A 22,793-nucleotide genomic window follows, 5' to 3' on the forward strand; every position below is an offset into this window, starting at 1 on the left:
GCGATGGCAGCGCTCCGTTCCCAGTGCTACCCCTGTCTCGGGGACGGTCAGTGCTCTGGGCCTCAGTTCCACCCTCCGCTTGTTGGCTGGTGTCTCCCTCTCAGTCCCGGAGGGTCCCTGGAGTCTGGAGGTTCCTGTCCACTCCTCCTCCTCACCTCCATCTCTGGACACCTCGCCCCGCTTGCCTTCCGGCTCTGCCCCCAGACGCTCCTTTCTCCCTCCAGAAAGAAGTGCAGATCAAATTCCACGTCCTGCTCACGTCCTACGAGCTCATCACCATCGACCAAGCCATCCTGGGCTCCATCGAGTGGGCCTGCCTGGTGGTGGACGAGGCCCATCGCCTCAAGAACAATCAGTCCAAGGTAGGCGGCGCTGACCTGGGCCCCGAGCCGCCCAGGGTGGGCTGGCCGCCGAGCCCCTGATGGCCTCGTGTCCTTCCCTAAGTTCTTTAGAGTCTTGAACAGCTACAAGATCGATTACAAGCTGCTGCTGACGGGGACCCCCCTTCAGAACAACCTGGAGGAGCTGTTCCATCTCCTCAACTTCCTGACTCCAGAGCGTTTCAAGTGAGCCAGGGCCTGGCCAGGGAGGCGGGTGGCGGGGTGGCCGGCGGGGCCGGGGCTGGGGGCAGCCAGGAAGCAATGTCAGTGTCCAGCTCCGGGGATGCGTGCTGGGCCTGGGTTTCTCATCAGTAAAGTGGGAGCGTTAGCGGTGTCCACCGCAAGCAGCCTGCGTGGGGGCGCGCCACCTGCTCAGTGCTGGGGGAACGTTCCGATTGTTTTCTGGGGTCCTCCAGGGCTCCCGTCCCTGTCCCCTCACCCCGGCTCACTGCTTTTCCTCCACAAAGACCTAAAGTGGCCCCGTGGCAGCAGTGAAGGGAGAGAGAACGTGGGGGACGCAGGGTGGAGACGGGGAGCAAAGACGTGGGGGTCAGTGGAGAATCCTTCCCCGGCCTCCTTGTCTTCACCTACCCCCCCGTTTTCCTGTTCAGAATGGGGGTTTCGGGGTGGAGAGTGCTGAGTTTGGAACCAGGAGATGTGGATTGGCGGGCATTCTGGGCCTCATCCGCCTAACATGGGTGGGCATCTCAGAGCTCACGTCCAGGATGGCCTTGCGGACAGGAAGGTGTCCTCTGTGGCTGAGGGGGCTGTGATGGGTGGGTGACACAGGCATGGATGGGGACGGAAAGGCCACCGAAGGCAGGGCCAGCGCCCCCGGCCTACCCACCGGCCGGCCTGCCCTGTGACCTTCTGTCAGGTGGTGGGGCTGGGCCGGCCTGCTTGCTCACCCCAATCCTGACTCCCTCTGCAGAGAGGCTTTGGCCTGTTTCGGTCCCCTGCTTCTGACTCTCATCCCCACTCTTTTTTGTAGCAACCTGGAGGGCTTCCTGGAGGAGTTTGCCGACATCTCCAAAGAAGACCAGATCAAGAAGTTGCATGACCTGCTGGGGCCCCACATGCTGAGGCGGCTCAAGGCAGACGTGTTCAAGAACATGCCGGCCAAGACCGAGCTGATCGTCCGTGTGGAGCTGAGTCAGATGCAGAAGTGAGCAGGGGCTCGGCCATGGGGGGCCTGCCCTGGAGCCGCCTCCCCCATCCCCGCCAGGCTGGTCCCCTCAGCTGCCCTTCCCCAGAGGGCCCCCACCTCGCCTTCCCGGGCCGCTTCCCGGGGTGTGGGAGAGGGCCCTTCAGCCTCGCCGAGGCCTCGACTCACCTCCTGTACCCACGTCCTTCTCGAGGCCTCTGATTTCAGCGACCAGGGTCTGGGGCCGCCTGAGTTCTCGCCGTGTCCCTGGCAACTCGCTGGGTGACTCCAGGCCTTGGGGCTCCCCTTATCGCTCTGTATGTGGGTGCGCGGCCCCCAGCCCCCAGCGGCCCTGAAGAGAGTGCCCCCGGGAGGCTGGTGCGGCCCGTGTGCGTGCAGCCCGCTCCCCTCCGTGCCCTGCCGCAGGAAGTACTACAAGTTCATCCTCACGCGGAACTTCGAGGCGCTGAACTCCAAGGGCGGCGGGAACCAGGTGTCGCTGCTGAACATCATGATGGACCTGAAGAAGTGCTGCAACCATCCCTACCTCTTCCCGGTGGCCGCCGTGGTAGGTGCCCTGGCCGGAGCGGGAGGTTCTCTGGCCGCCGTGGGAGGGGCTTATGGCCGCCGTGGGCGGGGCTTACGGCCACTGTGGGAGGTTCCCCGTGGCCATCACGGTAAGTGTCCCTGGCTGCCGTGGTGTCCCTGGCCACTGTGGCAGGTGCTCAGGTCCTCAGTCCCAGTACTTCCTGAGTACGGGGACCTGGAGGTGATGTGTCAGTTTCTGAAAACCTGCTTCTGCCCACTGCTCAGGCGGGCCCTCTCCTTCCCTGCGCTCTTCCTCGCAACTCATAAAGTAATGGGGCATCTTGGGTTACCCCAAGGTTCCCCCCAGGCCAGGGTTTTGAGGGCTGACCTGGCTGCGCTTGGCCACCAAGGGATTGGGGAAGGCCCGGGTGGGCCCCGTACATCCAGCTCTAGCTCTGTGGTCTTAAGAAAGTCAGTGGTCCTCTCTGAGCCTCAGTTTTTCTTCTATAAAATGGGGCAATGACAGCATCTACCTGGAAGAGGGGGGCCAGACGAGACGGTTAACTTCAAGTGCCCTCACGGAGAGCCCAGCACGTCGGCTCAGGAAACACTGGCCGTTGTCGTTGCCCTGACTGCGCTTCTGATTCTGATTTAAGCCCCCACAGTTTATTCCCAGCCCCCAACAAAAAGGCCAGTGCAGAGTTAGGGGCGGGAGGCCATGCTGTGGTGGCCGCAGATTGTTCTCACGACCCTGGCGTGGCAGAGGCCTTCTGATTGACGTTCTGCCCTGTTGGGGTTCAGGGTTCAGCCCTGCCTGGACGCACCCTGCAGCGACCGCAGAGACCAGGCTATACCCCTGCTGGGAAAGCCGGCTTGGCTGGATGCTGTCCGTGTCATCTGTCGTTCACTGATGTCTCTGGTCTTGGAGTGCCAGCAGCAGGGAGACAGAGGGCAGGGCTGGCAGGTCTGAGCCCAGCGTGGGACCGTGGTGCTGGGCCCTTGCTGAGCCTGGCCTGACCCGGGTGTGTGCTTGGTGCTCAGCCCACTGCTGGGCTCTTGTCTTTTCTATCCCCGGGGGCCTCTTTGGTGCAGAGCCAGAGAGGGGAATGTGCCCCCAGTGCCCCATCTTCTGCCGTGTCTGCAGGAGGCCCCCGTCTTGCCCAATGGCTCCTACGATGGCAGCTCCCTAGTCAAGTCGTCAGGGAAGCTCATGCTGCTACAGAAGATGCTCAAGAAACTGCGGGATGAAGGGCACCGTGTGCTCATCTTCTCCCAGGTGAGCCGCCCCTCGGTGGCTGGCTGGCCTTCCCCGCCCCAACTCCACAGCCCGCAGAGGGCCTTCTGCCCCTGCCAGCTGAGGTTACAGCCTGCTGGCGGCCCCTTGGGGCTGATGCCATACCCATGTGGGTTGCGTGTCAGGCCATTCCTCTGTGCCCTGGCATGATGCAGCCAAGGAAAGCTGGCTGGGTGCCAAGCTCGAGGCACTCGGCACGTGGGTTATAAAGACCACCCACCTCTCCTCCCGGTGTGCTCCTGAAGCGTGCAGGGCCTGTCTTCGTGTCCTGGCTGGGTTGATCGCCCCCACCCCTCACCCCTGCAGCCTGGCTTCTCATGAACGTTGGGCTCTGGGGTTCGGTTGGGAGGAGCCCCGAGGTGGGGGCAGCTCCAAGGGGCCCTCTCTCCAGCCCGATCTTGAAGTCGCACTTTTAGTGTTGTAGTTGAGGTGGTCAGAGGCCAGGCCGTCCAGCTCGGGGGTTTATGTGTCTGTGTACTCACGGTTCCTTCGTCCCTTCGTAGTGTCTGTCGTACATTAGGATCTGTGCTAGACACCAGGGGCAGGTCCCTGTCCCCCAGACACTTGTCGTCTATGTGGGGGTCAGTTACATGACCCTGTGGTCAGCTCTGCGACGTAGGTCACAGTGGTGGTCCTGTAGGGTCCAGGTGCCAACAGTGCTCCCTTAGAGTGGGACCAAGCCATTGCTCAAAGCCAGAGGCTGGGGGACGTGGCTTCTCTGTGCACAAAGTAAACTGGAAATAGCCGCTGCCACCTGCAGCGGTCCGAGGGGTCTGGGGAAAGCTGGCCAAGGCTGTGACCGTTGGCTGGCCTGGAGATGGGATCCACAGTCCTCCAACCTTCTGCAACATAAGACGTGATTCTGGGCTGAGGCCTCGAGGGACCACGCAGAGGGAACCGCACAAGCCCAAGAAATGTGCACAGAGGGAAAGTTAGAGGTGGAACCTACAAACCCAATCCCAAAACTCACGTGAAGGCTGAATATTAAGACATCCAACAGAGCGGGAAGTAGGATCCACAAGAAAAGGACAGAAAAGCCTGGACAAGACTTTATGTTTAGGATCCTCAAAATAATAGAGTGACACCTGTAAATCAAGAAGAATTCGATTAAGCGCAAGCAGAAGGAAATGAAGCAATAATTGTCTAGGAAAATGTCGAGGTGAAATAAGACATTTCAACAGATCGGATAAAGTCTTGGCGCTGTCAGAACACGGATGGGAGGGGACGTGGCCCTGGGAAATTTCCCCAGGGTGCAGCAGGGAGAGACAAAGGTGAGAATGAGGAGCATGGCGGATACCTCGAGGGGCTCTGACGGCCTCCTCCTGGGAGTTGCAGGAGACACAGAGAAAATGACGAAGCGGCCGGATTCAGTGAGCATTTGTAGACCTGGGAAAGATGTGAGCTCTCAGATCTGAGGTGCCGTCTGGAGTGCCACACAAGAGAACTGTGAATATAAGCAAATGAACCCCTAGACGTGTCACAGTGAAGCTGTAGCACTTCAGACCTGGTACCTCCAAAGGGGTGATAGTCACTGTCCTCAGCCTTCTCACGAACGACAGTAGGTGGCAGGAGACCACTGCAGAATCTCCAGCATGTTGTGGGAAAATGGCAACTGATAGTTTTATATCCAGCGAAACTATCTCAAGAACGAAGGGAAATACACAGGTCATGGGAGCTCAGGAGGGATTGCCTTTCTCGTCTCATAGGGGGGAATAAAATCAGGGAAGACTTCATGGAGGAGGTGCTGTTTGAGTTCTCTAGGCAGTAAGGGGGCTTGGCATTCCAGAAGGAGAGTCCAGGTCATTTGGGATGGTTGGAGATAGAAAGCATTGGGAAACGAAGCCCAGGCGGACTGGGCGCCAAGTCCTGCCAGCCTGGAATGCCAGGTGGTGGGGAGCTGGGACTTCATTCTGTGAGGTGAGGACAGGGAGGCTCAGGCTCAGAGTTGTGTTTTAGGCAGTTGGCTGTGGAGGATGGGGTGAGTGGCTCGGGTTTGAGGTTGGAGACTCTGTTCCTTCCCAGAGAGCCTTTGTCAGGTCTGCCTGGGGTCCCCCCGTCTCCCCACTCAGCAGGCTGCTCTGTCCTCCCCCAACTGTCGTGAGGTCCCTACCCATGGCCCTGTGGGGGTCCTTGCTTTTGGCAGCTCCTCAGGCAAATCCTGTCCCTTGCAGATGACCAAGATGCTGGACCTCCTGGAGGACTTCCTGGAGTATGAGGGTTACAAGTACGAGCGGATCGATGGTGGCATCACAGGAGGCCTCCGGCAGGAGGCGATCGACAGATTCAACGGTACCCCACCCTACCCAGGGGCTCTCGACTGGGGCCTCGTGAAAGCACACCGTCCTCACATCCTAACAGCTGCCCTTAGTTTTATACTAAAAGGAATTCCCTCCACGGCACCTTTGGGGGGCCTGCCCAGGCGCTAAGGGGCCCAGTAGGTAACACCTGCTTGGAGGTGGGAAGCAGACAGGAGAGAGGCAGAGGGGCAGGAAAGTATCACCTTCGTTACTAAATGAAGCTGGTGCCGAGGAGACTGGCTGGCACCTGCGCGCTTCTAACATCGATGCCAGATAAACCGCCAGTTCCAAGCAGGGCGGGGCGGAGCCCAGTGCGTGCGGCATGCGGGCTGCACCCCAGAGGGCCGAGGGGAAGGGGCGAGGCCACACGCACACACGCGCCAGTCTGCTCGCTCCTCCCTGGGGAGAGGTGAGGGCGGAGAGGCCAGGGAGGGAGCTCACAGTGAAGGAGATGCACGGAGGGGGCGGTCATCAGCCCAGCGGCGCCTCTTCACTAGTGAGTTTGCAGCAAGTAGCCATGGGCTCGCTGGCCCTGGGGCTCGGGTCCATTCCCGGCTTCCACCCTCAGAACAGGGCCGGGCCCACTGCCCAAACGTCCCGGGCAGCGATTCCTGTCGCCCACTCATGTCGGACGTGGAGCGAATGCAGTGCATTTAGACGTGGCCCCAGCCACGTGGGGAAGCGGGGGCAGCTCAAGCATTGGGGGGGGTGTCAGGGAGGTGTGCAGCTCTAGTGGATGCTGTGGTCAGTCCAAGGTCACTTAACGAAGGGCACGATGACCCTGAGACCCAGTCAGGATGACTGAGGGTGGCCCGGGCCCGGAGCTGTGACTCTGAGTGGTCTTGGCCACCCTGACAGCACCCTGGGCTGAGGGAGCTGGAGGGCACAGAGGACAAGGGACTCCAGGGCCTCGCCAGGGGCTCTGCCCAAACTGGCTGACCGTTTGCAGTTCGGTCTTCGTCTGGGCTTAGAAAGTTGACTTCCTTCTCATTCTAGCTTCTTCCATTGGGTCAGGGCTCAGAGCACAGCTGGGCTCAGTGGGGCTCGGGGGGCTGCTGTCCCCACCCTGGGCCCCAGTCCTCCTCCGGCTCCTCTGAGTGCAGGTGTGGCCCTCGTTATCACAGTGCCCACCCCACTTCCCTGTGGTCTCCGCTCCTGTCTGCCGTCCCCCGGGCCCGCCCCGCCTCTCTGGACTCGGCCCTCACTCACCCCTCACCCGCCGCGCCCGCGCCCCCCTCTCTTTCTCAGCCCCCGGGGCCCAGCAGTTCTGCTTCCTTCTCTCGACCCGGGCGGGTGGCCTGGGCATCAACCTGGCCACGGCAGACACGGTCATCATCTACGACTCGGACTGGAACCCGCACAACGACATCCAGGTCTGTGGCCCGACGCCGAGCCCCTTGTGGTGTCTCGCCAGCCCTGGCTTTGTGGGCCTTCTCATTGGTGTCTCGGGGGCTCCCCTCCTGGGCCAGTCCTGTGGAGTCTCAGCCCCAAAAGGGGCCTTGGGAGGCTACTGGAGGCTTTGCCCGCCCCTCCAGCTCCTCATTGTACGAAGGAGGAAAAGGCCCAGAGAGGGTGAGATGTGTCCGAGGACACACAGCAACCTGGCGTCTGTCCCCTCACCCTCGGGACCAAGGCCATGGAGGGAGGCCAGATGGAGTCAGTCCGGTGACCCAGAGGGGGCCACTTTGGGAGGGGACAAGGCCTGTTGGAGGCTGGGGAGAGGAAGAGGAGGAGGAGGGGTAAGAAAGGCCGGGAAGGTTGGGGGGCTGGGGGCGTGGGAGCAGAGACACACCCTGATGTCTCCTGGCCACCCCACGTGGGGCAGGGACACACACACACACTGAATGCTTAAGCTCTTAGGTGCACATACACTCGTGTCTCCTGCACAGGCGTGAGCACCTGTGTGCACTGTCGCCCACACAGACATAGTTACTCAGAGCCATGTCATGCAGCCATGCAATGCCGTCTCAGGTTGTCCTCACGTCACACTGGGCAGCCTCCGGGCCTCGCTGCCCTTGCAGGGTGGCCGTGTGTCTCCACTCTTGGCTCACTCCCGGGGAGGCGCAGCCCCCATGACCACCGTGAGGGCCCTACGTGGCTGCATTGCATGCAGCAGCCTGGCCGCACTGCCCCTGCGTGCCTGGAGGCTCGCTTAGATCCACCTGCACAGGGACCCAGGCCCACACGAGACTACACGCAGCCCGGAAGTGAGCACAGCCACCCTGGTGCGTGTGCATCTCCACGCAGAGTCACGCGGCCCGTCCCACACTGAACAGCTCATGAGCGCACTTGCACGCACCCCCCGCTGCGATGTGGTGCCCGGCCCTGTGCCCCACCCTCGGTGAAGCCCTGGGTGCTGAGCTGCAGGTCCCCCCAGGCCTTCAGCCGAGCCCACCGCATCGGGCAGAACAAGAAGGTGATGATCTACCGCTTCGTGACGCGTGCCTCGGTGGAGGAGCGCATCACACAGGTGGCCAAGCGCAAGATGATGCTCACCCACCTGGTGGTGCGGCCCGGCCTCGGCTCCAAGTCGGGCTCCATGACCAAGCAGGAACTGGACGACATCCTCAAGTTCGGCACGGAGGAGCTCTTCAAGGATGACGTGGAGGGTGAGTGTCTGGGGTTGGAGCGGGGCCGCTTGAGACGCACCCATCCCCGGGCCGGCCCCAGCCCGGCTTCTCTACCCTCCGCTCCACCCCGTCTCCTGGCCAGTGTGGGTGCTGCCCTGAGCCCTGCAGCCCCTCTGCCTCTGCCCTACAGGCATGGTGTCTCAGGGCCAGAGGCCCATCACACCCATCCCCGATGTCCAGTCCTCCAGAGGGGGAGCCCTGGCTGCCAGCATGAAGAAGAAGCATGGCAGCACTCCGCCAGGTAGGGGCCGACCCAGGCCAGCCCAGCGCCCAGCTCGTCCTGTGCCTTGGGAGCTGCTCCCTGAGAGGAAGGGGGTCCGTCCACCCTGCTTCGCCCGTGTTCTGCTTTGTTGGGTTCCCCGGCCCGCCCCCCACATGTGTGCTCAGAGACTGCCGGTGGGTGGTCTGGTCACCCTGCTTCTCTGCTGGCGGGACTGGGAGGAACCGTGGTCAGCGGGGCTCCGCGGCCCCACATGGCTCCCCGTCGGTCCCCAGGTGACAACAAGGACGTGGAGGACAGCAGTGTGATCCACTACGACGACGCGGCCATCTCCAAGCTGCTGGACCGGAACCAGGACGCCACGGACGACACGGAGCTGCAGAACATGAACGAGTACCTGAGCTCCTTCAAGGTGGCGCAGTACGTGGTGCGCGAGGAGGACGGCGTGGTGAGCCCCCGCCGTGCGCCCGGCCCTGTCCGCGGCCCCGGGCCCTCCCGGCCCCCGCGTGCTCCCTCGGGCCTGCATCAGGCCCGCCTGGACCACCCTCCCCTCCACCCTCCGCACCTTCTCGCTTCTCCACCGGGCAAGCCCCCCGTGTCCCCAGAGGCCAGCTCCTGAGTCTCTCCCAGGGGACCCCTCCGTTTCCTCCTCAGCTCCCGCCAGCCTCCATGCAGGCCCTGGGTGCTAATTGTCCTTCTGCTTGCTAGTGTTCTTTTTGAAACTGGGAGCCCCCAAGGGCAGGGTGGGGCTTATGCCACACTGTACCCCAGTGCCTGGCACAAGGCCAGGAAATACTTAAGGAGCAAAGGGACAAGTGAATGTGGTAGGGGCAGGAGGAGGGAGGCCAGGCGGCCCTGGGTGATCAGGGAAGGCTTCCTGGTGGGTCTTTCAGTTCACCTTGAGCCTTAGAGGGTAAGGCGTGGTGGGGGCTGCGTGAGGTCTCCCAGGGGGCAGAGAGACCCACAGCTGCCCCGTCCTGGGTCCGCTGGTCGTCCAGCCGCTGGCCCTGCCCTCACTGGGCCCATGGCGCCGTGTCCGCAGGAGGAGGTGGAGCGGGAGATCATCAAGCAGGAGGAGAACGTGGACCCCGACTACTGGGAGAAGCTGCTCCGGCACCACTACGAGCAGCAGCAGGAGGACCTGGCCCGGAACCTGGGCAAGGGCAAGCGCATCCGCAAGCAAGTCAACTACAACGACGCGTCCCAGGAGGACCAGGGTGCGCCCTGGCTCGGGAGGGGCGGGGCCGGGGGCAGGGCAGAGGCCGAGGTGGGGAGAGGGCAGGGCCAGGAGCCGGGGGGGGGGGGAGGGGCAGGGTTCCAGCAGGTCTGCAAGAAGCCCCTGGAAGGCGAGGCAGGAGCTGGAGGCAGTGGGGAGGAGCTTCCTGGAAAGGGGGCCTTTGAGGGGGGGCTGAGTCCCTGGGGCTGGGTGTTTGGGGGACAAGATGGGCAGCGAGTGGTCCACAGTGATCTCGCTGCCAGTGGTGTGACCTTGGGCGAGCCTCAGTTTCCACGTCTGTAAAACACAGATGACGGAGTCTAAAGTATTAGCAAATCGTGTTGAGTTGCTGGCGTTACTAAGGGAGCTCGCGGGAAGGAGGACGTGGTGGCCGCTTTTGCTGTCACCGTGACTGGGTGGGACTGCAGGGCCTGGGCGTGGCCCAGAGTATGGGGGCCTCGGGATGGGCTTCTGCTCACACAGCTCACTCTGCGCCCCTCTGCCGGGCCCCCCAGAGTGGCAGGACGAGCTCTCGGACAACCAGTCTGAATATTCCATTGGCTCCGAGGATGAGGACGAGGACTTTGAAGAAAGGCCGGAAGGGCAGAGTGAGTGTCAGCACTGGCGACCCTAGAGGGGTGCCGAGGCCGAGTCGGGGGCTGATGGCCAGCTGGGGTACCCCTGGGCGATCAGGACAGGTTCGAGGGCAGCTTTGGAGGTCTTCCTGAGCAGTCGGTCTCCTGTCCTGGGTGAGTTGGTGGGTGGGGTGGGGTCAGGGTGCTCTGGGCCCCTCTGCGAGGTCGTGGTGGGACTTCTCCCCAGGTGGTCGGCGACAGTCCAGGAGGCAGCTGAAGAGCGACAGGGACAAGCCCCTGCCACCTCTTCTTGCCCGCGTCGGAGGCAATATCGAGGTGGGGCCCAGCTGCACCCCCACATTCCCAATTCCCCTTCCCCTGATGTATCTGCTCCCCTCTCAGGACCAAGAGCTCACCCCCGCTTTTGCCCCTGGGGTGTGGAGCACAGGCGGGAGGCAGGAGGGCTGAGGCCTGCCTGGGGCCACACGCCAGGTCGAGGTGGGGCTGGGACAGACTTGGGGTGTCCTGCCCCAGCGGGGGGCACCTGCCTGCCTTCTCCGCGCCCCCTCCCTGCCACCTGCCCCGTCCCTGAGTTCTCTGCCCCAGCCCGCGCCCCGCCCCACCCAGGTGCTGGGCTTCAACGCCCGCCAGCGGAAGGCCTTCCTGAACGCCATCATGCGCTGGGGCATGCCCCCCCAGGACGCCTTCAACTCCCACTGGCTGGTGCGGGACCTTCGCGGAAAGAGCGAGAAGGAGTTTAGGTAAAGGGGCTGAGGTGGTGGTGGCCCAGGCTGCGGCCGCCCACCCTGGAGTGGGGGAGCCGGCACGACGGGCAGCGTTTCTGCTCCCATGGGGCTAAGGGCGTCTGGAGAATTCTCCGCCGTGTGGTCTTGGGTGGCTGGGGTCCAGGCCTGGGCAGGGCTGATTTGCAGAAAATGCTGACGTCCACCTCTGCTAGAGCAGCTGGTGGTAATGGAATGGAAGGATCTGGGTTGCCCGAGTTGGGGGGGCTGTCCTAAGAGGCTCCTCTGCCAGGGGAGGCCCCCCACCCCGTCCTCCTTCGGGGGCCCGATGCAGCAGGCCTGCTCGGGAGGCAGGCGATGGAGGGCGATTCCAGCCAGGAAGGCCCCGGGGGTCCTGCCAGCCCTCGCAGGGGGTCCTTGCTGGCCCCCCACTCCCCCAGAGTCCCCCCCCACCCCAGAGCCTATGTGTCCCTCTTCATGCGGCACCTGTGTGAGCGGGAGGCTGGCGTAGCGGAGACCTTTGCGGACGGCGTGCCCCTTGAGGGTCTCTCGAGGCAGCACGTGCTCACGCGCATCGGCGTCATGTCGCTGGTTCGGAAGAAGGTGGGTGCATCGCCCTCTGCCGGGCCCTCGCTGCTGGTCGCCCGCAGCCCTGGTGCGCTTCTGCGCTGGGCTTCAGTGGGCCGAGGGCCAGTGCCTGGCCCAGAGCACACGGCCGCCTGGGGTCTGAGCCAGGCTGGAGGGACCAGCCCAGAATGCCTCTCTGGGTGGGAGTTTGGGGGGGCCAGAGACCAGGATGGCATGTCACAGGGCAGAGGACAGAGGGACTGTGTGGTGACGGTGGGGTCTGGAATGTGGGTTGTGGTCGGAAGTGCGTCTGGCTTGGCCAGCCTCGGGCAGAGGTGTGGGACACCCCCAGTCCCGCTGGCAGCTCCAAGGCACTTATGTCTGAACCATCTTCCCTCCCGCCTTCCCGCCGGCCCCAGGTTCAGGAGTTTGAGCACGTCAATGGGAAGTACAGCACCCCAGACCTGATCCCCGAGGGGCCCGAGGGCAAGAAGCCGGGCGAGGCCGTCTCCTCAGATCCCACCACGCCAGTGCCTGCCAGCCCCGCTCACCTGCTGCCCGCCCCGCTGGGCCTGCCAGGTCTGGGCTCAGACGGGGGGCGGGTGGCACCTGGGTCATGGGACGTGGCAAGGCCCCGGGAGACCCCAGGGCTTCTGCACACCCCACAGAGGACAGCCTTCCTTCTCCCCGAAGCTTCTGCCTGCAGAAGTGTCACTCGACTGAGCGTTTTTCTTTTTAATGACAGCTTTGAGGTATAATTCACGTACCTCAGCGATTAGTCTTGATAAGTGTACTATTCGGTAGTTTTTGGTGTATTCACAGGGATGTGCAGCTGTCACCTCTGTCTAATCCCAGAACGTTCTCATCACCTCCAAAAGACACACGTACCCCTCAGCAGTCACTCCCCATTCCTTCCCCCTGCAGCCCCCAGCCCCTGGCAGCCACGAATCCGCTTTAGGTGTCTGGATTTGTCTGCTCCGGACATTTCGTGTAAATGGAATCATACGTTGTGTGACCTTTTGCAACTGGCTTCTACTCAGCGTCGCACTGTCAGGGTCTGCCCGTGTCGTCACCCGTGTTCACGGCTGAGTAATGCTCCCTTGAGTGGTGCGAGCACTTTTCGTTTATCCATACGTCAGCTGATGGATTTTGGGTGGTCTCTCCTTTCTGACTGCTGTGAATAACGTTGCTGTGAACATTTGTGCTCGAGTTTTTATGGGGACATGTGTTTTTTTCTCACGTGGGTATATAGCTCGGAATGGAATTGCTGGGTCACACGACATACCTTTCTCGGGAACCGCTGCCCTGTTTTTCGTAGTGACCGCATCTTTTTAGTGTCTCGCCGGCAGTATGTGGGGGTTCCGGTTTCTCCACATCTTTGCCAGCGTTTGTTATCCGACTTTATGCTTAAGGCCATCCGAGCGGGTAGTGGTGCCTCTCGCTGTGGTTCGGGTTTGCATATTTTTCTGAAGATGAAGGCAGCGAGCCATTGTTCCTCTTTGGACAAGGGGCTTTTTCAGATCCATCTTTAATTGGGTATTTGTTCCCGAGCATCTTTTTGGTGATCCATGTATTTATCTGGACAAAGCATCTTCTCTCAGTTCGACCTACCTCTCAGGCCTGGGACAGACCTACCTGTCCCCAGGTAACAGGTGAGGCCCTGAGAGGCGTAGCGACTCGGAGGACGTCCTGCTTCTGAGCACAATATGCTCCCTGGAGGTGTAGACTCCTGGGTTTGCTTCCTGGTGCTGTGTGACCTTGGGCTAGTCTCTTACCCCATGAGCACGGTTTTCTCATTCGTGATAGGAGACGGGATTGTGCCCACCTCCCAGGGCTACCTGGAGCCCCGGGGCCACCGGCACGTGGCAGTCAGTTGAGAATTGACTCGGCGTGGAGGAGGCACAGGGCCAGTCAGCCCGCCTGATGGTGGGCTCCCCAGAAGCCTGGCTCCAGGTCCAGGCCTCCAGCCACCTCACTTCCCCACTTCCGGCTGGGAGGTCCCCTCAATGTACAGCCCTGTCCTGTCGGCCTCTGCCTTCGGCCACTGGGCCCAAGGTCCTCCAAGGATCCCCCACGTCGTGGGGCCGCTGTGGGCTTTCTGGCTCCCTGCGGGTCCTGTCCGTCTCCTAGCAGTGCCCGGCCCAGAGGGAGCTTCCCGAAGGCCAGACCCGACCTGTCTTCTCTGCCGTCCGCCCCCTGCGCGCCCCCTGCTCCCACCTGCCTCACCTCTTCCCCTTGATCTTTCAGACAAAATGGAAGCCCAGCTGGGCTACATGGATGAGAAGGAGCTGGGGGTGCAGAAGCCAAAGAAAGCCCCAGAAATCCAGGTATGGAAGATGCTGGTAGCTGGGTCCTGGTGGATGTGGGGTGGGGGTTCGGTGTGGGGCCGTCTCAGGCCCTTCCCAGAACTTCCTCTGGCTCTGAGTTTGGGCCTCTGGATCTAGGGGGTGGGGCAGGTCGGAGTGAGCAATGGGAGCCGGGAGGCTGCGTTCCCAGGCCAGCCCGGTCCCTGCCCTCCTGTGGAAGCCCCAGGCCCCGCAGCTCCTCTGGCCTGTCCTCCGTAGGCCCTGCCGACTGCCCTGGACAGAGTGGAGGGTGAGGACAAGCACGAGAGCCCAGAAGGCAAGGAGAGAGCCCGAGAGGAGCGACTGGAGGAGCCGGAGAAGGCCCAGCCCTCCCCGGAGCAGCTGCTGAAAGGTGCGGGCTTCCTCGGTCACCCGCCCAAGTGCCGCCTCTGGGTCAGAGGCGGGCAGCCAGGCCATGCGTCATTCCGTCTCCCTGGCCGAGTGCTGGGCTGCACGTGGCTCTGCCCGAGCCCAGCAGGCCCTGGATGAGGGGAGAGGCAGGGGCTCGGGGCTCTACACGTGAGCTCTCACTTTGCCCGGCGCCGGAGTTTGGGGTTCGTGGGCTTGTTTTTCATCAGCGATTTCTAAACTGAGTTTGCATTGCGGTCCGAAAATGCGGGTCTGTGTGATATTGTTTCTATGTGATGTTGTTGAAACTGGCTTTCTGGCTTAACGTGGTCAGATTTTGTAATGCTCATGTGTGCTTGCAAAGAACATCTGTTCTTTTGAATATAAGGGATTCACGGTATCATTAGCTCGTTGAGCAGACTGACTTTGAATCTAGTTTTCAGTGCTCAGAACGAGAGCAGTTATTTTAAATGCATGAACAGAACGATCACTCGTGGACTGAAACCCTATTATAGGAACATATGTGTATTCATTCTTCATCTGTAGTTTCTCTGAGGACTAAGATTATGTAAACTGTTAAATCTTCGCGTACCTGTTGGACACCCCTGCCTATTTCTCTCTTAACCAAGGTGTTACCCTGACTGTCACATTCATTATGTTTTCCATTAACCCAGAAGTATGGTATTTGATGTTTATCTTATATTTGTAACCTTAATTTTACCACCTAATATGAGGTTCACATGTTGATTCCTATAGGAATAAAAGAAGAAATCTGTTCTCTAATTCTTGGGAGTAAGTTTCTGCAGCTATGTGTTAGATCATTAGATAATGCTTGTTGATTATGTTGTTCACATTTTTTATATACCTATTCGTTTTTGGTTTGCTTTGGTCAGTCAGGTCAGTCAGACTCGTGTTACAATCTCTCGCTGTGATTGTGGATTCATCTCTTTCTCCTTGTAAAGCCAGATTTTGCTTCATGCTGTTTGAGTCTAGGTTATTAGATGCATATCGGTTCAGGGTTTTTACATTTTTCTGATGAAGTGTGACTGTAATTACTATGCAATGACCTTCTTATCCCTTCTGATACTTTTTACTTTAAGGTTTATTTAGGCTCATTATAGTAATTGTGTGCGCGTATCAGCTTTATTATGATATAATTCGCACACCATGCAGTTCACCTGTTTAAAATGCACCATCCAGTTGTTCCTAGTGTATTCACAGGATTGTGCCACCATCAGCACAGATAATTTTAGAACATTTTCCTCAGTCCAAAAAGAAACCCCACGCCAGATACTGTCCACTTCCTCCTCCCGCCAGCCCCAGGCGAACACCGGTCTACTTTCCATCTCGTGTAAATGGAATCGTAAAAGATGTGCCCTTTTGTGTCTGGCTTCTTCGACTCAGCGTGTTTGAAGGTTCTTGCGGGGCATCGTGGCGTGGTGAACACTGCACGAATCAGAGCTTCGTTTCTCTTGATGGCAGAGTAATACCCCATTGCGTGCGTACCCCACGTTCTGCTTACCCATTCGTCAGTCGACAGACGTCTGGGGGGTTTCTAGTTTTCAGCTGTTGTGGGTAATGCTGCTGTATCCGTTTGTGTGCACGTCTTTGCGTGGACGTAGGTTTTAGATCTCTTGGGTCCGTACCTAGGAGTGGAGTTGTTGGATCGTATGGGAATGCTGTGTTTGACATTTTGAGAAACCGCCAGGTGCTTTCTGTAGCAGCTGCACCGCTTTACGTTCCCAGCAGCGTTGTGTGAGGGGTCCGCTCTCTCCGCACCCCCTCCCATCCTTGCTGTTATCTGTCTTTTTGACGACAGACAGACATCCTAGTGGGCGAGAAGGATCTCGAGTGGTTTTGGTTTGTGTTTCCCTTATGTGTGAAGATGTTGAGTATCTTTTAATGTGTTTATGGGCCGTTTGTATATCTTTATTGGAAACAAGTCTTTTCAGATCCTTTGACCATTTTTAAATTGGACTGTTTGTCTTTTTATTACTGAGTGGTACTAGTTCCTTACGGATACATGTATCTTATCAGAGGTATGATTTGCAAGTATTTTCTTCCATTCCTTTATAGTTTATCTGCGTAATAATGTTTTTGGTCTGTCTCTTGTAAACGGCATAGGTTTTATTTTAAACCTCATCGTAGAATCTCTACCTTTTAGCTGGCGAGTTTAACCTCTTTACATTTATTGTAGTAGCTAGCTATTTGGATGAATTTCTACTGTTTTCTTTTGTGTTTTCTATTACCTTTGCCTTTTGTGCTTTTTTCTCCTTTCCTGCCATCTCTTGGATTGATTACATTTTCCTTACATTTACCCTTCCCCCTCAGGTCCTTGGGGAAGTCTATAGTCAATTCCGTTTCGTACTTCTCATTTCTTTATGTGTATCCTGAATGTTCTAAAAACCGTAGACGAGTTTAGCTCTAACCCACTGTCCTTCCTTCTTCCACGTGCTGTTGCCTCGTGATTCAGTGTCGATGTGTTTTAATCCCCTACCCGTGTCATTATGCCTATTCCTAATCTTTAATCCTCGTTGAGATCTTCCCACGTGCTAGGCAGTTTCCTGTTGGCTCGCTTGTTCTCCGTTGCTTGATTCAGCGTCCTTCCTAAATACACCCTTGAATGGTGCTTTCGGCGAATTTCTGCGAGTGGCTAATTGCGTGTTATTTTTGCGTTACTCTTGAATATAGTTCCGAATTCGAGGTGGGGTGGGGTTTTCCCTCATCACTCTGAAAGGGAAAACCCCGTGTTGTCTTCTGGCTTCCGTCGGGCTGCTGAGAAAGGCTGCTCTGCGGGTTATCGCCGTCTGGGAAATCTGCCTTTTCTGTCTTTTTCTAACGTTGCAAGATTCCTTTTCAGACATCCCGTTCGTCTTTGGTGCCGTGCACTGTCGCTGAAGTGGAATGTTTATTTCTCATGCCTGCGACTGGGATTCCTCGGGCTTCCGCCTATTACAGTCATTCCCTCTTTAAATATCGTCTTCGTTCTATTATTTTTTTTCCTGGTGTCCCTATTACTCATTGTGTATCCATTCATCCAACAAATGGGTATCGAAGGCCTGCCGTGTGTTGGGTGCTGTCCAGGGCATTGAGGACACACAAACCAAAAGAGCAGAGCCTTCCCGTGGAGTTTGGATTCTAGCGGGGGAGACAGGCGACCAGCGATAAACGGAGCGTGTCTTGTTTGACAACAGACTCCCAAGGCAAGGAAGGAAGGAAAGCAGGTACGAAGTTCACGAAAGGTGGGCTGACGAGTCTTTCACACCTTGTTCTTCTTTTCTGTTTCTGTCTCTGTGCAAGGCTTTTTGAGTCGTCTTCCCATCCAGCTTCGGTGTTTACTTTCTTGATCCAGCCGTTTTTAACCCACTCATTGGTATTATTCTCCATGGCTGCTAAACAAGTTGTTACAAACTCAGCAGTGTAAAACAACACCCATTTATTGGTTCATGATTCCGTGGGCCAGAATCCTAGCACGGTGTGGTTGGGTTCTCTGCTAAGGGAACTCAAGTTCTCGTCTGGGGGCTGGGAAATATCCACCTCCAAGTCCATTCTTCTTGTCGGCTGACCCAGCTCCTTGGGGTTGGAGGACTGAGGTCTTGTCTCCTTGCTGGCTGTCACTGGGGGCTGTTCTCTGCACCTAGAAGCTGCCACGTTCCCAGCTACGGGCCCACTCCATCTTTAAGCTGGGAGTGGTACACCAAATCCCCTTCGTGCTTTGAATAGCTGATGTCTTTTTCTGTGACCGGTCTGAGAAAACTCTGCTTTTAAAGGGGCGGTGTGACGAGGTCAGGGCCATCGCCTGTGCCCCATCACGGGACTCGCTCAGGGGGTGGCACCCAGCACATCCAGTCGTGAGGACCATGCGAGGCTTGTCTCCAGGGCCAGGGTGTCTTGGAGGATAGCTCAGAAATCTGTAATGGAAATGTTTAGAGTGTTAACGATCGTGTGTTTCACTTCTAGAAGTTTTATATGATGTGGCTTTTTTAAATTTCCTTTTTTTCCGTCTTGTCTTTTCCTGTGGATTCTCTTCCCGTTTCTCTGGTGGGTGGATAATTGTTTTCTAAGTTTCGGTCGGGTGCATCTTCATCTGGTTTGTTTTTGTCTACGGGATCCCATGTCACCTGGGTCACGGGAGTGTCCCCGCCTTCTCCATTTCCAGAAGCCCAGGGCACAGCGTTCTCAATGGTGGTTTCGCTAGGCTGGGGCCAGTCTCCCTAGCACTCCTTCCGCGGGGGCAGACACGGCCTTTGCGTTGGGTTTGGAGCACTCGCTGGGCACTTTGCGCCCCCCTAGGTTTCACGCGGGAGCTGTGCTTCGTCAGCGTGGCCGTGGGTCCGTGCGTGGAACTTCCTGTCTCCCGCAGAGAGCTCAGTGGCTGGAGGTGGCAGTTTAAATCCAGTTCTCTGCATCCCTGGGGCTGGAGGCCTCATCCTACCTGTCTGTGTTTCGAGACCCGCCCGATCCCTTACCTGCTGCCGGGCCCCAGCTTATGCTTCTCGAGCTCTTATTTTCCCTGTTTATGGCACCTGACAAAAAGTTTCCTTTTCTTCTTGGGAGCTCACGCATGCGTTCTTTGGGGTGATAGTTTGCCTGACATTTCCGGGTATTCGTAAGAGGGGTTTTGTGTTAATGAAGGCCTGCCATGTTGCCCGAACTTTGAGTTTTCACGGGGTTAGGAGGATTTCAGGACTGTGACTTGGGGGCTCTGATGGGAAGGGTGCCACTAGGCTGGGGGCAAAATGGAAGGGGTAAGCCGATGGTGGGCGGGTGGGGGTGTCCGCGCCCCCGCCCTGCCTCCCCAGAGGAGCTCTCCTTGGTGGCATCTGTTGGACTCTTGAGCAAAGTGATGGATAGGGTTCTGTGCGTGGCTAAAGCAGAGCTGGAAAGCCCCCAGCCCGGGCTCCTCTGGCTTCCCAGACCCCTGCCCACCCCTGTGAACACCGTTTATCTTGCAGAGGAAGTGCTTCCTGAGAAGGAGAAAATTCTGGACAAGCTGGAGCTAAGCTTGATTCACGGCAGAGGGGATGACGGCGACTTCAGGCCAGGTTTGGGGCTCTCGCGTGCGCTCTGTCCTGTGTCCCTTGTCTCTTGGGGGTGCCATCTGGGCCACGTTGGGCCTCCTGCAGCCTCCTGGGCACCATCCCCTTGGCCCTAAGCTCTGATTGGAGCTGGTGGGTGGGGACCTGGAGCTGGTGGGTGGCGGCCAGGACTCGCCAGTCCTTCAGGGCACAGAGCCCCTTCCTCTCTCCTGACCCCTCCTGCGGCCCGGCCACCACCCGGAGGAAGGAGAGCTGGCCGTCGAGCTTGGCCCGGAGCATTTGGGGCGCAGCTGGAAGCCTCGTGTGCCTCCGGGTGCTGGAATGTTCTGGAGCAGACGCTCTCTGCTCAGACTCCTAAAGCGGCACTGCCTTCCTTGAACATAACTGCACTTCGCACGGCGCTCTCCCCTTGTTCCCGGGGTCCTGGCTTGGTGTGGAAGGGGCACCTGGGCCGGAAGCCAGCCCCACCCTGCCCAGATGGAGAGAGGGGGCTGCTGGTTTGTCTGCTTAAAATCCCTGGAGGAGGGGGAGATGCGTTTCCCGCTCGCCTTTGGGTGACCGGAGCTTGCCGAGAGAGGCCCCTCGGCAGTGCCTTTCAGATGCATGAATGAATGTGGGTCTGTCCTCCCGCAGATGACAGCAAAGCTGAGGAGAAGGAGCCCATCGAAACACAGCAAAACGGTGACAAAGACGACGACGAGGAGGGGAAGAAGGAAGACAAGAATGGGAAGTTCAAATTCATGTTCAACATTGCAGATGGCGGCTTCACAGGTATTGGAGTAGGGGATGGGCAGAGACCTGCGCTGGTCGGTGTCACAGGCTTCCTGTTTGTGTGGGTCCTTGGAGTCTGGGCTGATGGTTATTTTATACTAAAGTGTGAATGGTTGATAAGAGTCCATTGTATAGCTTTTCCTAGTAACACTGGAACACTGATCCTCCAGGGGTGGGAAGGTGGTAGGTAGTGAGAGAGAGGCTCTCCTAGGCCCGCCTAGGGACTGGGGAGGCACCTCATTCTGTTCCCGTTGGCTGACTTCCTAGAGCTGCACACACTGTGGCAGAATGAGGAACGTGCTGCTGTGTCCTCGGGGAAAATCTACGACATCTGGCACCGGCGCCATGACTACTGGCTGCTGGCGGGCATCGTGACGTATCCTTGGCCAAACCAGTCTGGGCAGGACCCCGGCATGTTCCTCTGTGGCCCTCGGGGAGAGATGTGGGCCTGTGGGGTGAGGAGTCAGGAGCCAGTGCTCCCGACCAGGTGCCAAGGCCCGTTCGTTCCTGTTGATGATGATGGTGATGACGGTGACTGTAGCAGTGCTCGTCCCTTTACACTCAGTACTCACTCTGTCCTCACAGCAGCTTTCCAAGAGGGACATCACTATGATCCCTGTAATACAGAGGAAGAAAGCGATGCTCAGAGAGGCCAAGTGACTTGCCCAGGGACACACAGCTAAAATGTCACAACCCATCCATCCATCTGACTCCACAGCCAGGGCTCCCAGCTCCTAAATAACAGAGACTTCGCCTCCTCTCAGTACTGACACCTGAAGAGTGTTTCACTGTTTCCAACGGCTTTCATTCATCTATTCCAGTCTGGTCTAGTCAAGCTTCATGCCCATCTTCATGCTCAATCAGCCTTTACCATGTGCCACACGGCATGCAGATGGAGGGCAGCTGTGAATAAAATGGTAAAAATTAAGCTCCAAACCCCTGTTCCACTTGGAGAGCTTCAAGAGCCCTCATTATATAGGCAGCAGTGATGCCCAAAGTTAGCAGAGTGTGGGGGGTGTGATAGAGCAGGGGCGGAGAGAAGGGACCTTTGGGGATGGGGCTGCATTTCCAGTGGGACGGTCAGAGAAGGAGACATTTGTGCACAGACCTCCCGGAAGCAAGGGGAGGGCCGCACAGTTACCCCGGGGAGCCCCCCGGCAGAGTTGGCCTTCACGATGGCCTTGAGTGGGGCTGGCTGTTATCTCGGAGGTGGAGTGTCGTGGTGGGGGCTGGCAGACCAGTCCTCACGGGGCCAAAGAGTGGATTTTTAGGCTTTGCAGAGTAGCTGCAGACAGTACATAAACCAGTGAGCGTGGCCGTGTTACAATAAAGCTTTACAGAAACAGGCGGCGGGCCACAGTTAACTGATCCCTGTCACGGAGGCTAGGGTATTGGAGCCAGGCTGCCCAGGTTCCAGTCCTGACTCTGCGTCTCGTAACTGTGGGACTTTGGGCAAGGTGGCTGTCTCGTGTCTCCTGTTTCCTCTGAGAGCTTTAGGGGAGGATTCTTTCTCGTTCGTCCCCAGCTTCTGGTGGCGGCCATCAATCCTTGGCATCCCTTGGCTTGCAGATCTCTGTCTCCATTTCACAGGGCCTTCTTCCCTGGTGCCTATGTGTCTGTGTCCAAATTTCCTCTTAGTCACTGGGTCAGGGCTCATAACCCAGTATGAGCCTTTCTTAACGAGTACCCCTTCAGAGACCCCACTTCCAAATAAGGTCGGTCACAGGTACCGAGCTTCAAACTTGAATGGATTTCCCCACCTTCCCTCTGCCTGGGTCTCTGGGGTGGAGTTAACCCTCTGAAGCCTCAGTGCCCCATCTGGGCCCCTGCGGGCACCTCTTAGTGTCTGCTGATTGTCACATGGTCATCGTTGGCGTGCATGTCCTGCCGCCAAGGTTAACAACTTGCCTGAGAGTGCCCAGTCAGGACTCTGACCCTGGGCCGGCCACCCCCGCCCCCCGCGTGCTGGCCAGGTTTGCCCTTAACGGTGGCCCAGGCACGGCTACGCCCGCTGGCAGGACATCCAGAACGACCCGAGGTACATGATCCTCAACGAGCCCTTCAAGTCTGAGGTTCACAAGGGCAACTACCTGGAGATGAAGAACAAATTCCTGGCCCGCAGGTTCAAGGTCAGTCTTCGGCAAGCCTGGGGCGAAGGCGACTGCGAGCAGCACCCCCCTCCCCATATATTTCTGGAAGTGGGCCAGGCTGTCCATGAAGAGGAGTCATTTAGTCAGTCAATTAACAGGGTGCTGGGTCTTGGCCCCGGGTCAGGACCCACTGGCTGGCTGATAGGTGCAGAGAACCCAGCTGGATGGGCTCCAGGGGGTGGCCAGGGTCAGGTTCAGCTGGACTTCTGGGTGGGGACGTGTCCTCTCTCCTTTCCGCTGAGAGCCTCGGCCTGGGCGGATGCTGGTGGAGAAGGCGCCAGGCTGATGCTCAGCCTCCTGCCCCACCCCCAGCTGCTGGAGCAGGCGCTGGTCATTGAGGAGCAGCTCCGGAGGGCCGCGTACCTCAACATGACCCAGGACCCCAACCACCCAGCCATGGCCCTCAACGCCCGCCTGGCTGAGGTGGAGTGCCTTGCCGAGAGCCACCAGCACCTGTCCAAGGAGTCCCTCGCTGGGAATAAGCCTGCCAATGCTGTCCTGCATAAGGGTGAGCAGACCACTGCCCAGGGGCCGGCCCACCTGCCT

The 22,793-nt window shown here is 58.6% G+C and overlaps 1 protein-coding gene across 1 annotated transcript in view; it reads left to right on the plus strand.

Annotated features, from left to right (window-relative positions):
• The window catches only part of CHD5 (chromodomain helicase DNA binding protein 5), a 53,676-nt gene that overhangs the window by 28,564 nt on the left and 2,319 nt on the right, over nucleotides 1–22,793 (plus strand). The window contains exons 16-38 of the mRNA XM_039842362.1: nucleotides 225–362; nucleotides 445–566; nucleotides 1,372–1,545; nucleotides 1,951–2,092; nucleotides 3,197–3,328; nucleotides 5,518–5,635; nucleotides 6,892–7,016; nucleotides 8,021–8,252; nucleotides 8,404–8,514; nucleotides 8,769–8,941; nucleotides 9,536–9,710; nucleotides 10,225–10,317; nucleotides 10,532–10,620; nucleotides 10,912–11,045; nucleotides 11,486–11,630; nucleotides 12,014–12,173; nucleotides 13,842–13,921; nucleotides 14,159–14,291; nucleotides 19,243–19,332; nucleotides 19,960–20,097; nucleotides 20,365–20,473; nucleotides 22,094–22,226; nucleotides 22,560–22,755. Of these exons, the coding sequence (XP_039698296.1) occupies nucleotides 225–362; nucleotides 445–566; nucleotides 1,372–1,545; nucleotides 1,951–2,092; nucleotides 3,197–3,328; nucleotides 5,518–5,635; nucleotides 6,892–7,016; nucleotides 8,021–8,252; nucleotides 8,404–8,514; nucleotides 8,769–8,941; nucleotides 9,536–9,710; nucleotides 10,225–10,317; nucleotides 10,532–10,620; nucleotides 10,912–11,045; nucleotides 11,486–11,630; nucleotides 12,014–12,173; nucleotides 13,842–13,921; nucleotides 14,159–14,291; nucleotides 19,243–19,332; nucleotides 19,960–20,097; nucleotides 20,365–20,473; nucleotides 22,094–22,226; nucleotides 22,560–22,755 (3,142 nt within the window). The remainder of the gene's footprint in view (nucleotides 1–224; nucleotides 363–444; nucleotides 567–1,371; nucleotides 1,546–1,950; nucleotides 2,093–3,196; nucleotides 3,329–5,517; nucleotides 5,636–6,891; nucleotides 7,017–8,020; nucleotides 8,253–8,403; nucleotides 8,515–8,768; nucleotides 8,942–9,535; nucleotides 9,711–10,224; nucleotides 10,318–10,531; nucleotides 10,621–10,911; nucleotides 11,046–11,485; nucleotides 11,631–12,013; nucleotides 12,174–13,841; nucleotides 13,922–14,158; nucleotides 14,292–19,242; nucleotides 19,333–19,959; nucleotides 20,098–20,364; nucleotides 20,474–22,093; nucleotides 22,227–22,559; nucleotides 22,756–22,793) is intronic.

This window comes from Pteropus medius, unplaced genomic scaffold (assembly GCF_902729225.1).
Source record: "Pteropus medius unplaced genomic scaffold, Ma_sr-lr_union100, whole genome shotgun sequence".
Lineage (NCBI taxonomy): Eukaryota > Metazoa > Chordata > Mammalia > Chiroptera > Pteropodidae > Pteropus > Pteropus medius.